The sequence below is a fragment of the Littorina saxatilis genome, linkage group LG12 (assembly GCF_037325665.1).
Source record: "Littorina saxatilis isolate snail1 linkage group LG12, US_GU_Lsax_2.0, whole genome shotgun sequence".
Classification (NCBI taxonomy): domain Eukaryota; kingdom Metazoa; phylum Mollusca; class Gastropoda; order Littorinimorpha; family Littorinidae; genus Littorina; species Littorina saxatilis.
In genome coordinates, this window is record NC_090256.1 from 9,425,269 (window position 1) to 9,438,560 (window position 13,292).

Below are 13,292 nucleotides of genomic sequence, written 5' to 3' on the forward strand. Positions count from 1 at the left end.
ATAGAAAGGTGAAGCTTTAAATTGAAAGTGTGCAACACTCGATGGAGTTCAACTCCAGTGTGCAACTGTGTTATTTTCAACATGATAAAACCAGGTACTCCTTGTCTCTATTCTTGGACATGTCCTTCGCATTGAAACTCGGTTACTCTAATGTGACAGGACTCATTTGCGACTTTTTTTTTCCCAATGATGGAAACACTTGGAAGATCAAGTGAAAATAATTGTCAGGTGATCAAGTTTAATATGACTGTATGTATTTTGCTGATGTACACTACCTGTGTATGCCTTGTATCTTCGATTTTGTATTGTAAAGGTAAACTGAAAAAAACATAAGCATTCAATCGTTCCCGAATAACCAAATAAGTTGAACAGCCACGAAAAAACAACAACCAACGTTTGTATTGGAAAGATGAAACGTTAAGGTAAAGTGCTCAAAACTGAATTGGGTTCAGTACAAGTCTAAGAATGTGTCGTTTAGTTCCTACTTGATAAAACCAGACACTCCATATATATTCAACGACATTTCTTTCCTACAGAATCAAGCTACGGTGATGTGTTGGTTTTTGTTTAGAGACAAATGCAATAAGGGGAGGGAGTGACAATGATTGAGTGAATACAAATGTTTCCATGTGATCAGTTTCAATGTACTTTTTTTGGAAAAGGTAAAATTGCAATCAGCTGAGGCTGTGATATTTCCAACACAATAAACGAAGCAATCAGCGTCTCTATTCTGCGGCTTCTCTTTCGTACAAAAATATTCGTACACATCTTTCCTGGCTATATCTCCATGCTATCTTGTCTCTTCCTCAAATATTGCAAGGATATTCTATCTATGATGATATTCTATCTATCTATAAATAAAGAGAATAATAAATAAAGAGAATAATAAAAATAATCTACTTTCGTCGGAAAAAGGGACAAAACGGTCACAAAATGGCGGCGATTTTCTGTGAATTGTTCGGCCATTCTGCGTCAAAACTGTCAACAATTCTGCCGAAATTAAAAGCAGACTGTTCAGCGATTTGAAATAACTTTTGGGCATGTCATCGACATGAAATGACAAAACTTGCGTTAATTTCTGCGAGTTACCCCACATATTGATAGTCATATGAGGACAAAGAGAGTCATTCTTTTTTTCTGAGGGAGATTGTTATTTGCAATACGACGCAGCCGGAAACAGAAGAGTACGAATGATTGGCAGGCAATGAAATTCACGCCCGTGGTATTTTCATTTCGCTCGCAATTGAGCATCCACGCTTGAGTTAACTCGTGATTAGTTTTGAAGCCCGAAAAAGGAAAACAGGTTGGGGATCAGGGGGTAAAGATGGAAAAGCATTGAATTCCGAATTTAAAAGGCTTTTGCCCCAGAGCACTAGCAAAAACATTTAGCGCTAGTAGCAAACTTACTCTTGAAATAAAAAGATTTTTTTCTTTTTCAGTGACAGTTTTTTTCAGGACACACACACACACACACACACACACACACACACACACACACACACACACACACACACACACACACACACACACACACACACAACAAACCCACACACAACCACATCGCTATCACTCATGTATTTGTTGACACGAAACAATAACTGAAATATATTAAAACTGGATATGTTTAAGGTTGTTTTATAACTCGGAAATAATGAAAGCTCTCTCCCACGAGTAGCATTCAGTTTCTTCCCTAAGCAAATACAGCGCGGAAATTTATACCATTATCCTTCTTCGGCTGACATTTACGTAAGCGGGACGCATTCCCCAAGGGCATGTGATATTATTTACATTAGATTATTTTCACTATGGGAATATTATTGTAGTTCTTCCAGCGTTTTGATTTATGCAGTCTTGAGGGGAAAATGTGTTCGAAAGCTAAAACCAAGAGTTTGGCTTTGTGGTAATTATATGCAGTTCTATGTAATTGTCGATAGTTCCACAAATGTTTAGGTTTTTGTATTCACAAAATTGCAAAAGAAGAGCATTAAAAACCCATCAAATGTTACACGACTGGTCGGGGACGCCAAAAGAATGCATTTGAATACTGAAAATGCAATGAAGACTTATTTGAATGTACAAAGTGCGATAGACGATGTTCGGAAATAACTCTGTCAAATGTGTATGAGTTCTGAGGGAGTGAATACTCTTGTTTTTATTGAGGCAAACTTTCCTACGTGACATAATAAGCCACTCACTAGCGAAGGGTGTTGTCTAAAACACATGGACAAGGAGCACATGTGGAAAGTTTGCCTCAATAAAAGCAAGAGTATTGACCCTTCCACAACCCATACAAATCCGACAGTTTGTTTGTTTGGTTTGTTTGCTTAACGCCCAGCCGACCACGAAGGGCCATATCAGGGCGGTGCTGCTTTGACATAACGTGCGCCACACACAAGACAGAAGTCGCAGCACAGGCTTCATGTCTCACCCAGTCACATTATTCTGACACCGGACCAACCAGTCCTAGCACTAACCCCATAATGCCAGACGCCAGGCGGAGCAGCCACTAGATTGCCAATTTTAAAGTCTTAGATATGACCCGGTCGGGGTTCGAACCCACGACCTCCCGATCACGGGGCGGACGCCTTACCACTAGGCCAACCGTGCCGGTAAAAATTCGTCTACTGTATTGGAATCCCCGTGTTTAGAGAGGACAGACCACACAGAAAGACACACGAGCGCACTTCGCACCCATGAATACAAGCTTAGGCCAAAAACAAAAAAATAGGTGTGGTTACGGTAACATAGCCAAAAAAAATAGGGTAGGAAGGAAGGCAATCCCTTTTTCTTTTTTTTTAACTTTTTTTTTCTAATGTGTACAAATTAAACCTACTTGACAGGGAAATAAATGTGCGACTCAGGCGATTTCGCTTTCATTGCGTTTTCTGCACTCTTTTTTTTTTGTTTTTGTTGTTGTTGACAAATGTAATAAAAAGTTAGAAGGTCGGCCCCTAAAATAGGGTGGGTCGGGTTACCGTAACCACACCTATTTTTTTTTAGGCCTTACTCCCTCATAGATGAACTATCACTGAAAACAGTAAGTTTGCCAAGCACTATATAACTACATAGCTTGACATTTCGCTTTACATTTACAACCGAAAACGTCCATTAGACAAGTAGACAGTAATGGGTTCCACAAAAGCACGTCCCATTACAGCAACAGTAACTATAAAGACAGTAATGGGTTCCACAAAAGCACGTCCCATTACAGCAACAGTAACTATAAAGACAGTAATGGGTTCCACAAAAGCACGTCCCATTACAGCAACAGTAACTATAAAGACAGTAATGGATTCCACAAAAGCACGTCCCATTACAGCAACAGTAACTATAAAGACAGTAATGGGTTCCACAAAAGCACGTCCCATTACAGCAACAGTAACTATAAAGACAGTAATGGATTCCACAAAAGCACGTCCCATTACAGCAACAGTAACTATAAAGACAGTAATGGATTCCACAAAAGCACGTCCCATTACAGCAACAGTAACTATAAAGACAGTAATGGATTCCACAAAAGCACGTCCCATTACAGCAACAGTAGCTATAAAGACAGTAATGGATTCCACAAAAGCACGTCCCATTACAGCAACAGTAACTATAAAGACAGTAATGGATTCCACAAAAGCACGTCCCATTACAGCAACAGTAACTATAAAGACAGTAATGGATTCCACAAAAGCACGTCCCACTACAGCAACAGTAACTATAAAGACAGTAATGGATTCCACAAAAGCACGTCCCATTACAGCAACAGTAACTATAAAGACAGTAATGGATTCCACAAAAGCACGTCCCATTACAGCAACAGTAACTATAAAGACAATAATGGATTCCAGAAAAAAAGCATGTTCAGTTGAGACAAGGAGACTTATTAATTAATTTGAAAATTAAGCTTCAAGTAGTCAGTGAAAAGAACTCAATGCGATATTGCGACCGAATTAAGAACATCAACAACACTGTTTTAAAGCATGGCTCTCTATCCAACAATCATTGGCAACAAACACAATTCGTGAACGTAATGAGATCATTCAAAGAAAACGCGTACAACGTGGAAATATAAGAAGTAAGGCAATGTACACAACAAAGTCAGTCAACAGGCAAACAGCCCTGAGTTAAATGGATGAAGTTTTTCCAGCGCAAATATTTATGCCCAGACAGGAAATCGCCAAAACCCAATTCCTCGCAAAAACAAAAGAAAAGACAAACAAACAAACAAACAAACAAAAACGCATTCATATATCTATAAAAAAAAAACAAGTCGCGTAAGGCGAAAATACAACATTTAGTCAAGCTCAGTCGAACTCACAGAATGAAACTGAACGCATTGCATTTTTTCCGCAAGACCGTCTGTCCACCGCTCGTGGCAAAGGCAGTGAAATTAACAATCCAGAAAAGCACGGTAGCGGTTGCGCTGAGGAGGATAGCATGCTTTTCTATATCTCTATTCTTTTTAACTCTCTGAACGTGTTTTTAATCCAAACATATCATATCTATATGTTTTTGGAATCAGGAACGGACAAGGAATAAGATGAAATTGTTTTTAAATCGATTTCGGAAATTTTATTTTAATCATAATTTTTATACTTTTAATTTTCAGAGCTTGTTTTTAATCCGAATATAACATATTTATATGTTCTTGGAATCAGAAAATGATGAAAAATACAATAAACGTAATTTTGGATCGTTTTATAAAAAAATAATTTTAATTACAATTTTCAGATCAATTTGATTGAAAAATGAGGGTGTGACAGTGCCGCCTCAACTTTTACAAAATGCCGGATATGACGTCATTAAAGAAATTTATCGAAAAAATGAAAAAAAATGTCTGGGGATATAATACCAAGGAACTCTCATGAAAAATTGTATAAAGATCGGTCCAGTATTTTACTCTGAATCGCTCTACACACACACACACACACACACACACACACACACACACACACACACACACACACACACACACACACACACACACACACACACCACGACCCTCGTCTCGATTCCCCCCTCTAGGTTAAAACATTTAGTCAAAACTTGACTAAATGTAAAAACCAGAAAGTTTCACACCTGCAGACTTTTAACACAAAAGCAAGGTAACAACAGAGTTGCAAACAGTAAACAAACAATCCACTCACAGTCCACATAGAGACATACATCTGATCCGTCGGGTAACATATAAACCAACTTACAAACCTAACAAATAAACTACGCTCACGCTACACACTTAAAAAAAAAGTCTACAAATACCAACTGCAAACCAGATCTGTCAATGCCCGTTAAAAACGGTCTATCTGTGACAATCAAAGTGTTCCAGCATAAGGACGTAACAATGAAGAAACAAGCTACAAATGTAAACCAACATCAAGTCAGCCTACACACACACAAGTCTATCGGAAGGCCAATTTTCAGGTAACCATTACACTAATGTAGACACTGACCAAGAAGGAAAGATCCATACTATAATAAAGAAGAAGAAGAAGAAGAAGAAGAAGAAGAAGAAGAAGAAGAAGAAGAAGAAGAAGAAGAAGAAGAAGAAGAAGAAGAAGAAGAAGAAGAAGAAGAAGAAGAAGAAGAAGAAGAAGAGGAAGAGGAAGAAGAAGAAGAAGAACAAGAACAAGAACAAGAAGAAAAACAAGAAGAAAAAGAAGAAGAAGAAGAAGAAGAAGAAGAAGAAGAAGAAGAAGAAGAAGAAGAAGAAGAAGAAGAAGAAGAAGAAGAAGAAGAAGAAAAAGAAGAAGAAGAAGGTGAAGAAGAAGAAGAAGAAGAAGAAGAAAAAGAAGAAGAAGAAGAAGAAGAAGAAGAAGAGGAAGAGGAAGAGGAAGAAGAGGAGGAAGAAGAAGAAGAAGAAGAAGAAGAAGAAGAAGAAGAAGAAGAAGAAGAAGAAAAAGAAGAAGAAGAAGAAGAAGAAGAAGAAGAAGAAGAAGAAGAGGAAGAAGAGGAGGAAGAAGAAGAAGAAGAAGAAGAAGAAGAAGAAGAAGAAGAAGAAGAAGAAGAAGAAGAAGAAGAAGAAGAAGAAGAAGAAGAAGAAGAAGAAGAAGAAGAAGAAGAAGACAGAGGAGCACGAGGAATAGGAGAGGGAGAAAGAAGTAGAGTTGGAGGAGAAGAAGGAAGGGGAGGAGGACAAGGATGAGGATACGAAAACAAAAAGAAAAAGATTTAAAACAACAATAACAACACAATTACCTGTGACCATGCGTCGATTGAGGTGGTGTCGCACCTGCACCCCTACCAGCCTCTCAGGTACAGAGCAGTTGAGTACAGGTGAGGAGGAGGAGAAACGCAAAACACTCCTCCTGTCGCTCGCGCTTGACTGGAATCCAGTATATGCGGCATAATCTTTGCTACCTAACAGGTGAGTATTGTACCTGCTAACAGGTGCGCTAGAACTCTCCAACGAAGAAGATGCGTATTTTTCTCCACGCCCTTTTAAGGGGTCTGATAATGATTCCGTGTGGACATCCTCAGGTGACTGTGGACTCGGTATGAACCTTGAATAGCCGCTGACATGCGTGCTCTCGCCAGTGGGGTATGGCGGTGATAGCATCCCTACGGGTATGCTGTGAGTTAGCGGAGACACTGTCTGGCATAACGTGTTTTTGGCAGCATGTACACCACAAGCAGCATTCAAGACACCAAAGATGAGTATCAAAAGAGAACTCAGGATAACCCTAATAGAACCTCTGCTTTCCATTGTCCTGGCTAGTAATATCTTCTCCCGAAAACGGAGTGTGGCTGCCTTAGCTGGCAAGGCGAAAACAGTCCTGGTTTCAAATACTGTCGACTCCCAAACACGGAATGTGACTGCCTTAGCTGGCAAGGCGAAAACAGTCCTGGTTTCAAATACTGTCGACTCCCAAACACGGAATGTGGCTGTCTTAGCTGGCAAGGCGAAAACAGTCCTGGTTTCAAATACTGTCGACTCCAAAAAACACGGAATGTGGTTGCCTTAGCTGGCAAGGTAGAAAGCGGAAGTGCACGTAAACGTCAACAAAACGAAATTTGAGGGGTTTGTAAAGCAAGCACGCAGAAGAAGAAAAAAAAGAATTTGTCTTTGTCAACACAGCAAATAATTGAATTATTGTTGAATAAAATATATCTAAATTCACTATTATGTCACCCTTGTTCAGTGAAATACTGTATAATTTGATTTGAGTTTTCACATGCTGTCCCTGTCGCACCTTTGACGCAAAGTGCTGGTGAGGGAAAGGTATGTCCTGCTTTACGCCAGCACCGACGAGAGAGAGCTGCTGTTCTCCCCTAAAAGAGGAGAAAATCGATAAACAGTTGCCTTTTCTTTAAATGTGGTGGATCAAAGCAAAACTGTCACGCAAGGTATTTGTTAATGCTTCTTTTCTCGCAGAGACGAGGGAAAAGGAGAAAGGGAAAAACATCTAAATCAAAATCAACATCAAGTTTTTTGGGGGTCAAAATTCCAGTTTCCTTTTTCGGTTTCGATTCTTCTTTTCTTTTTTGCTTTGTTCTTTCTAGACAGAAAAATGACCACAACATGTTACCACAGCAACCACGAACAGCTTCAAAAAGCGAGTTTCGCTTAAAGGACAAAGCAGAAGGAACACGCATGTGTCAGTCCATCTCAACATGCAACGGTGCGCTAAAGTCTACACTAAACTACAGACGAGAGCTGTCGCGCAACTATCTCCCAGCTGGCTCCAGACTTGTCCACTCCAAGACAGTGGCTGCAGCAACAACAGCAGCGGAAGCATCCACGCCAGCGCCAGCGCCAACGACATAGACGAGAGGGGCGGGAGAGGACACGGCGTGCGTGGAATCAACAGTTGCTCGCTGGTGGAAATACGCAACGCTTCACAACCAAAAACGGTGTAACGCGTTCAGCTTTCTCCCGGCATTCAGCTTTCTGATTAGATGTATACTCGAGACTGAAATATTGTTTCCTGGTCAAGTTAAAGAAGTACACTTATTTAAGGAAGAAAGGCATGTCAATTTCTTGCAAGTTAAGTAAATCGGTGGTAAAATTTGATAGATTTTACCCCAAAATTCGATTTCTTCGAAAACGTGCACCGAGTGGTTACATCCCTTGGATGAGAAGGGAAGGAATTTTAGAATGAAGCACATTTTTAAGTTTAAATACAAAAAAATGTGGTTGAACAAATGTGACCCCATGAATGTTAAGTACCTAAGCTCGATCATCAGTACTATGGAAGGGAGGGTTTTTTTCAGCGTGGAGATTATGCAAGATCAACGAGGCCGAATCAGAAAGCTGAATGCCGGGAGAAAACTGAACGCGTCCCAACGGCTTCAACGACATGGGACGCAGTGAGATGAGCAGAAGAAGAGAAAAGAGTCACTGTGTGTGCGTGTGCGGAGAGAAAACGACGGAGAAGAAAAAACTCCGAAAACACACGGGACATTTGGAGACAATTGGGACAGATACTGTCACAGGGGTTGGGAGTTCGAGGGTTTCAGAAATAGTTCGAGAGAGAGCGAGCGAGAGAGAGAGAGAGAGAGAGAGAGAGAGAGAGAGAGAGAGAGAGAGAGAGAGAGAGAGAGAGAGAGAGAGAAAGAGAGAGAGAGAGAGAGAGAAAGAGAGAGAGAGAGACAGACAGAGAGAGAGAAAGAGAGAGAGGGAGAGAGAGACAGCAGAGAGAGAGAGAGACAGCTGAGCGAGAGAGACAGAGAGGGAGAGAGACAGCAGAGAGAGAGAGAGCGATAGAGAGAGAGAGAGAGCAGAGAGAGAGAGAGATAGAGAGAGAGAGCAGAGAGAGACAGCATAGAGAGAGAGAGAGCTGAGAGACAGATATATAGAGAGAGAGAGACAGAGAGACAGAGAGACAGAGAGAGACAGACAGCTGAGAGAGAGACAGAGACAGAGAGAGAGAGAGACAGCAGAGAGAGAGAGAGAGAGAGAGAGAGAGAGAGAGAGAGAGAGAGAGAGAGAGAGAGAGAGAGAGAGAGAGAGAGAGATCAAATACACAAGAAAAAGTGTTCCAAATCTTAAAACGACTCAAAAGCGTACTTGCCAGTATGCCATTGGTGTACCACATTTGCTTACAAAAGGTACTTGCGTTCAAAGCAGATATTCGTCTGACAGATGGACGAATGGACGAATAGAGATGCGATGGATGATGGAGAAGTACAGTCAAGTAACGAAAACTTCAGTTTCTCGAAATTGAGAAATTGCATAATCATGTAGGATGCATTGAACAGAAGAAAAAAAACATTACTGAAAATTCCCATATACTACCTCTCACCCACCCCTGTCACCCTTCCCCTCTGACGTTTAACTTAAGCCAAGACAAGAAATCGTTATTACATGTATTTTAGAATGAAAAAAAAGGCGTTTGTGTTTCATTAGACTCACGAAACATAAAACGAAATGCTCAGATATCCTGCTATGGAAAAATGTTCCTAAGACTTTTCTCCTCTTGGAACTGAAATGAATGTGGTCAGTCAAAACAATGTGGTCAGTCAAAACAATGTGGTCAGTCAAAACAATGTGGTCATGCAGTCAAAACAATGTGGTCATGCAGTCAAAACAATGTGGTCAGTCAAAACAATGTGGTCAGTCAAAACAATGTGGTCAGTCAAAACAATGTGGTCAGTCAAAACAATGTGGTCAGTCAAAACAATGTGGTCAGTCAAAACAAAAGGGACATCTCTTTTCTCTGTCTGCACGTCACCGGCCGTTGGCCCAGAAACTAAAAAACATTAAAATAAAAGAAAGAAAGTAAAACAAGTCGCGTAAGGCGAAAATACAATATTTAGTCAAGTAGCTGTCGAACTCACAGAATGAAACTGAACGCAACGCAACGCAGCAAGACCGTATACTCGTAGCATCGTCACTCCACCGCCCGTGGCAAAGGCAGTGCACGTGGAATTGACAAGAAGAGCGGGGTATTCGTTGCGCTAAGAAGGATAGCACGCTTTTCTGTACCTTTCTTCGTTTTAACTTTCTGAGCGTGTTTTTAATCCAAACATATCATATCTATATATTTTTGGAATCAGGAACCGACAAGGAATAAGATGAAAGTGTTTTTGAATTGATTTCGAAAAAAAAATTTTGATAATAATTTTTATATATTTAATTTTCAGAGCTTGTTTTTAATCCGAATATAACATATTTATATGTTTTTGGAATCAGCAAATGATGGAGAATACGATAAACGTAAATTTGGATCGTTTTATAAATTTTTATTTTTTTTTACAATTTTCCGATTTTTAATGACCAAAGTCATTAATTAATTTTTAAGCCACCAAGCTGAAATGCAATACCGAACCCCGGGCTTCGTCGAAGATTACTTGACCAAACTTTCAACCAATTTGGTTGAAAAATGAGGGCGTGACAGTGCCGCCTCAACTTTCACGAAAAGCCGGATATGACGTCATCAAAGACATTTATCAAAAAAATGAAAAACACGTTCGGGGATTTCATACCCAGGAACTCTCATGTCAAATTTCATAAAGATCGGTCCAGTAGTTTAGTCTGAATCGCTCTACACACACACACAGACACACACACAGACACACACACAGACACACGCACATACACCACGACCCTCGTTTCGATTCCCCCTCGATGTTAAAATATTTAGTCAAAACTTGACTAAATATAAAAAGGATTTCTGTACTCACCGATACAAGAACAGCACAAGACGATACGAATTTTCGCTTATGAAAGCTTCATCAGGGAAAAACAACAACACAAAAGGCAACAAAAAGCAGACGCAACACGGAACGAACAACTTTTTAATGAAAATGGAGGTGAAAACAAAGTAAAGACAAGTCGCGTAAGGCGAAAATACAATATTTAGTCAAGTAGCTGTCGAACTCACAGAATGAAACTGAACGCAACGCAACGCAGCAAGACCGTATACTCGTAGCATCGTCACTCCACCGCCCGTGGCAAAGGCAGTGCACGTGGAATTGACAAGAAGAGCGGGGTATTCGTTGCGCTGAGAAGGATAGCACGCTTTTCTGTACCTCTCTTTGTTTTAACTTTCTGAGCGTGTTTTTAATCCAAACATATCATATCTATATGTTTTTGGAATCAGGAACCGACAAGGAATAAGATGAAAGTGTTTTTAAATTGATTTGGACAATTTAATTTTGATAATAATTTTTATATATTTAATTTTCAGAGCTTGTTTTTAATCCAAATATAACATATTTATATGTTTTTGGAATCAGCAAATGATGGAGAATAAGATAAACGTAAATTTGGATCGTTTTATAAATTTTCATTTTTTTTTACAATTTTCCGATTTTTAATGACCAAAGTCATTAATTAATTTTTAAGCCACCAAGCTGAAATGCAATACCGAACCCCGATCTTCGTCGAAGAGTACTTGACCAAAATTTCAACCAATTTGGTTGAAAAATGAGGGCGTGACAGTGCCGCCTCAACTTTCACGAAAAGCCGGATATGACGTCATCAAAGACATTTATCAAAAAAATGAAAAACACGTTCGGGGATTTCATACCCAGGAACTCTCATGTCAAATTTCATAAAGATCGGTCCAGTAGTTTAGTCTGAATCGCTCTACACACACACACACACACACACACAGACACACACACACACGCACACACACACGCACATACACCACGATCCTCGTTTCGATTCCCCCTCGATGTTAAAATATTTAGTCAAAACTTGACTAAATATAACAAGTCGCGTAAGGCGAAAATACAATATTTAGTCAAGTAGCTGCCCTTTTTCAGCAAGACCGTATACTCGTAGCATCGTCAGTCCACCGCTCATGGCAAAGGCAGTGAAATTGACAAGAAGAGCGGGGTAGTAGTTGCGCTAAGAAGGATAGCACGCTTTTCTGTACCTCTCTTTGTTTTAACTTTCTGAGCGTGTTTTTAATCCAAACATATCATATCTATATGTTTTTGGAATCAGGAACCGACAAGGAATAAGATGAAAGTGTTTTTAAATTGATTTCGAAAAAAAATTTTTGATAATAATTTTTATATATTTAATTTTCAGAGCTTGTTTTTAATCCGAATATAACATATTTATATGTTTTTGGAATCAGCAAATGATGGAGAATAAGATAAACGTAAATTTGGATCGTTTTATAAATTTTTATTTTTTTTTACAATTTTCCGATTTTTAATGACCAAAGTCATAAATTAATTTTTAAGCCACCAAGCTGAAATGCAATACCGAACCCCGGGCTTCGTCGAAGATTACTTGACCAAAATTTCAACCAATTTGGTTGAAAAATGAGGGCGTGACAGTGCCGCCTCAACTTTCACGAAAAGCCGGATATGACGTCATCAAAGACATTTATCAAAAAATTGAAAAACACGTTCGGGGATTTCATACCCAGGAACTCTCATGTCAAATTTCATAAAGATCGGTCCAGTAGTTTAGTCTGAATCGCTCTACACACACACACAGACACACACACAGACACACACACAGACACACGCACATACACCATACCCTCGTTTCGATTCCCCCTCGATGTTAAAATATTTAGTCAAAACTTGACTAAATATAAAAAGGCCTCTTCCAATGGTCAGCTTAGCTTTCTGGCACTCCGAATGGAGCTGGCACCACGGTCGTCTCCACTGGCACTCGCGCTGATCGGTGGCACATTGGCACATGCTCCCCGCGCGTGACTGACAAAATGGACCGGGGTCATGGGTGGTCAAATGTCTCCCAGGGGTAGGGGTATATCAGGGGTATATTAGGGGTATATCGTTCCTTTAGGATTCAAGAGACAGGGTGAAATGTATGTTGAGTGTTCAATGGACGAACGCTGCTGTTTAGTATTACGCTTGAAATGTGTATCAGTTTGGGTTGCACATTGTTGGCCCATTGGGGCTGGGCACAAGTCGCGCATCTGCGACAGAACAGAGATTTTGCGATTTTTGACCCTTTCCAGCTCGTTGTCGTTCATTGCGCATACAACAACAACAACAACAACAACAACAACAACAACAACAACAACAACAACAACAACAACAACAACAACAAAACTATCGAAGTATCAGCACCGACAACAACAACGACGAAGACGACGACAACAAAGAAGGAGAAGAAGAAAGTATAGCAAATGTTCAAAAGAACACGATACTGTATGAGAAAATGATCACGAGGAATGCAAAGATGATCGGGAATCAAAAGAAGAAAGAGAAGATAACGAGGAAATAAACAGGCGCAGGGGAAAACGGAGAGTAGCCAGAAGAGGAATACGAAATTTAGCTCAAACAAAAAGGTGTACAAAAAATGAAAGAAGAAGAAGAAGATGAGCGATTGATTGCCGTTATAACACGCAGGCATCCGCATCGGGTAA

The 13,292-nt window shown here is 39.9% G+C and overlaps 1 protein-coding gene across 1 annotated transcript in view; it reads right to left on the reverse strand.

The window, feature by feature from the left end:
* The window catches only part of LOC138981205 (uncharacterized), a 135,155-nt gene extending 127,482 nt beyond the window's left edge, over window positions 1-7,673 (reverse strand). The window contains exon 1 of the mRNA XM_070354049.1: window positions 6,187-7,673. Coding sequence (XP_070210150.1) covers window positions 6,187-6,694 — 508 coding nt within the window. The 5' untranslated portion in view covers window positions 6,695-7,673. The remainder of the gene's footprint in view (window positions 1-6,186) is intronic.
* Between the last annotated feature and the right edge of the window lie 5,619 nt (window positions 7,674-13,292).